Below are 2,144 nucleotides of genomic sequence, written 5' to 3' on the forward strand. Positions count from 1 at the left end.
ACAATGTTTTTTTTTAATTTTCATTAATTATCTCTTTATTTTTGACCTGTTATTTTGCTTTTTTTATTCTTTTAATATGTTTTTTTATATTTTTCGTATTTTTATCTTCCTTTTTTTTAATTGTTCTATTGTTAGTGTTTTCAAATTTAGATTTGGATTAAAATAAAACGATTATGCCCCAAAAAAATTATTATTTTCGAAAATTTTCCAAAAAAATGTGCCAAAACGTCAATTTCAACTGTAGTCTCCTCGTAGCCACCTTTTAGCATCTCTGGAATCGTTCCCGTAGGTTTTTCCAAACCTGAAACCCACATGGTACCCCACCAGTACCAAAAATGGTACTCTCACCTGAAAATCGCCCCCGGGATATGCCCCCCATAGTTGGGCAATTGCCCAATATGTTTATGGTAAATTTCCGATGGTTGGATCAACAATGGTGGATCAGCTCGACTGATGGTCACCGGTGCCCATTCGGTACTCAACCGTTTCCTATAATTGGAGGTAAAATCGCAAAGGGCACTATTGGTCATAGCTTCGTTGACTTTCCCAAACGCACCATACCCAAATGGTACATGACCAGCAAAACCTAAAACAGAACCAAATTAACCATTCTGGTGGTACCATCAAGTACCATAACGTTGGTTCTGGATGAATGAATTGTACAATTTTTCGTACATTTTGACAAATGACAGACCTTTTTTGAAATATTTCTCCGGATCAATGTTATCCATGAAATAGGGACTTGGGGAGTGACGTGGGGGGGTTAGGGGTGGTTCCACTTGGGGTAAATTACGCAAAATCCCCGCACATTCAGGCCGGACGTCAGTCAAGGGCAATTTAAATTGGGTACTAGTCAACTGGAACCATTTTATGGAAAAAGTCAAAATTTTGGTACTGTTTTAGGTACCTCGCGATCTGATAAAGTGTTTGGGTACCACTTGGCATCTTGCACCGCCCCAATGCGCAACAACTCATTCAAAGCCGTCTTATCAGCACTTTGGAGTTTCTCAAACTCGGATAATGCCTCGGTTGCCTGTACAGTGAACCTTTGACCCATGAGGTTGTGTTCGCGTGGTACGAACCCTACAAGTACCATTAAAAAACAAATACTACATTTTTACTTAAAAAAGTTTACAAAAAACGAAAATAAAATAGAAAAAAAAATCTAAAAAATGGAAAGAAGCAGGCAAAAAGTAGAAATAAAAAAGTTGAAGCAGATAAAATAAAAAAATGTATTAGAAAGAGTAGATAAAATAAAATAAAAAAAATGTACGAAGATAAGATGTGAAAGTAAAAAAAGTCTAACTCAAAAAATTCAAAAAAGTAAATAGCTTAAAGATAAATAAAATTATAAGAATGTGGAACTAAAAAAAAATAAAAATTAAAAATAAAAACTATAAAGCATAAATTTTAGTTGTTTTTACCTAAAAAGAATTACAAAAAAAATAAAGTAAAATACCAAAGAAGAATAAAAAACGAGAAAAATAGAAAAATTTAAACAAATTGATGTTTCCGAAACGGCTTTAATAAGAAGCAGAATACGAAAAATAAGCAAAGTAATAAAGAAAATAAAAAAAGTAAATAGTTTAAAGATAAATAAAATGGTAAAAACATAGTAAAAATACTTATAAAAAAAGAACTAAAATAATTAAAAAATAAAACAAAAATTTTTACTTAAAAAAGTTTACAAAAAAGAAGCAGGCAAAAAATAGAAATAAAAAAGTTGAAGCAGATAAAATAACAACAATATGCTTTATTTGTGTTAATAAAAAAACAGTTTAAGAAAAGTAGAAACAAAAAAATCTAAACAAATTGATGTTTCTGAAACGGCTTTAATAAGAAGCAGAATACGAAAAATAAGCAAAGTAATAAAAAAAAAATAAAAAAAGTAAATAGTTTAAAGATAATGGTAAAAACATGGTAAAAATACTTATAAAAAAAGAACCAAAATAGTTAAAAAATAAAAACTACATTTTTACTTAAAAAAGTTTACAAAAAAAGAAAATAAACTAGAAAAAAAATCTAAAAATGGAAAGAAGCAGGCAAAAAGTAGAAATAAAAAAGTTGATAAAATAACAACAATATACTTTTTTGTGTTAATGGAAAAACAGTTTAAGAAAAAATATTAAGCAAATGGCAAATAA

The 2,144-nt window shown here is 29.4% G+C and overlaps 1 protein-coding gene across 2 annotated transcripts in view; it reads right to left on the bottom strand.

Moving 5' to 3' along the window:
* Positions 1-171: 171 nt before the first annotated feature.
* LOC123009937 (UPF0605 protein CG18335-like) overlaps positions 172-2,144 on the bottom strand; it is a 4,406-nt gene continuing 2,433 nt past the window's right edge. Inside the window, exons 3-6 of one of the 2 annotated variants that reach the window (XM_044406525.1) lie at positions 908-1,083; positions 695-857; positions 349-586; positions 172-301 (exon numbers count right to left, since the gene is read on the bottom strand). In XM_044406525.1, coding sequence (XP_044262460.1) covers positions 235-301; positions 349-586; positions 695-857; positions 908-1,083 — 644 coding nt within the window. In that variant the 3' untranslated portion in view covers positions 172-234. Of the gene's footprint in view, positions 302-348; positions 587-631; positions 858-907; positions 1,084-2,144 lie in introns of both variants that reach the window. The other variant, XM_044406523.1, reaches the window with a different exon arrangement.

The sequence above is a fragment of the Tribolium madens genome, unplaced genomic scaffold (genome assembly GCF_015345945.1).
Source record: "Tribolium madens isolate multiple individuals breed KSU strain unplaced genomic scaffold, Tmad_KSU_1.1 Scaffold_7;HRSCAF=85;Tcas5.2_LG10, whole genome shotgun sequence".
Classification (NCBI taxonomy): Eukaryota; Metazoa; Arthropoda; class Insecta; order Coleoptera; family Tenebrionidae; genus Tribolium; species Tribolium madens.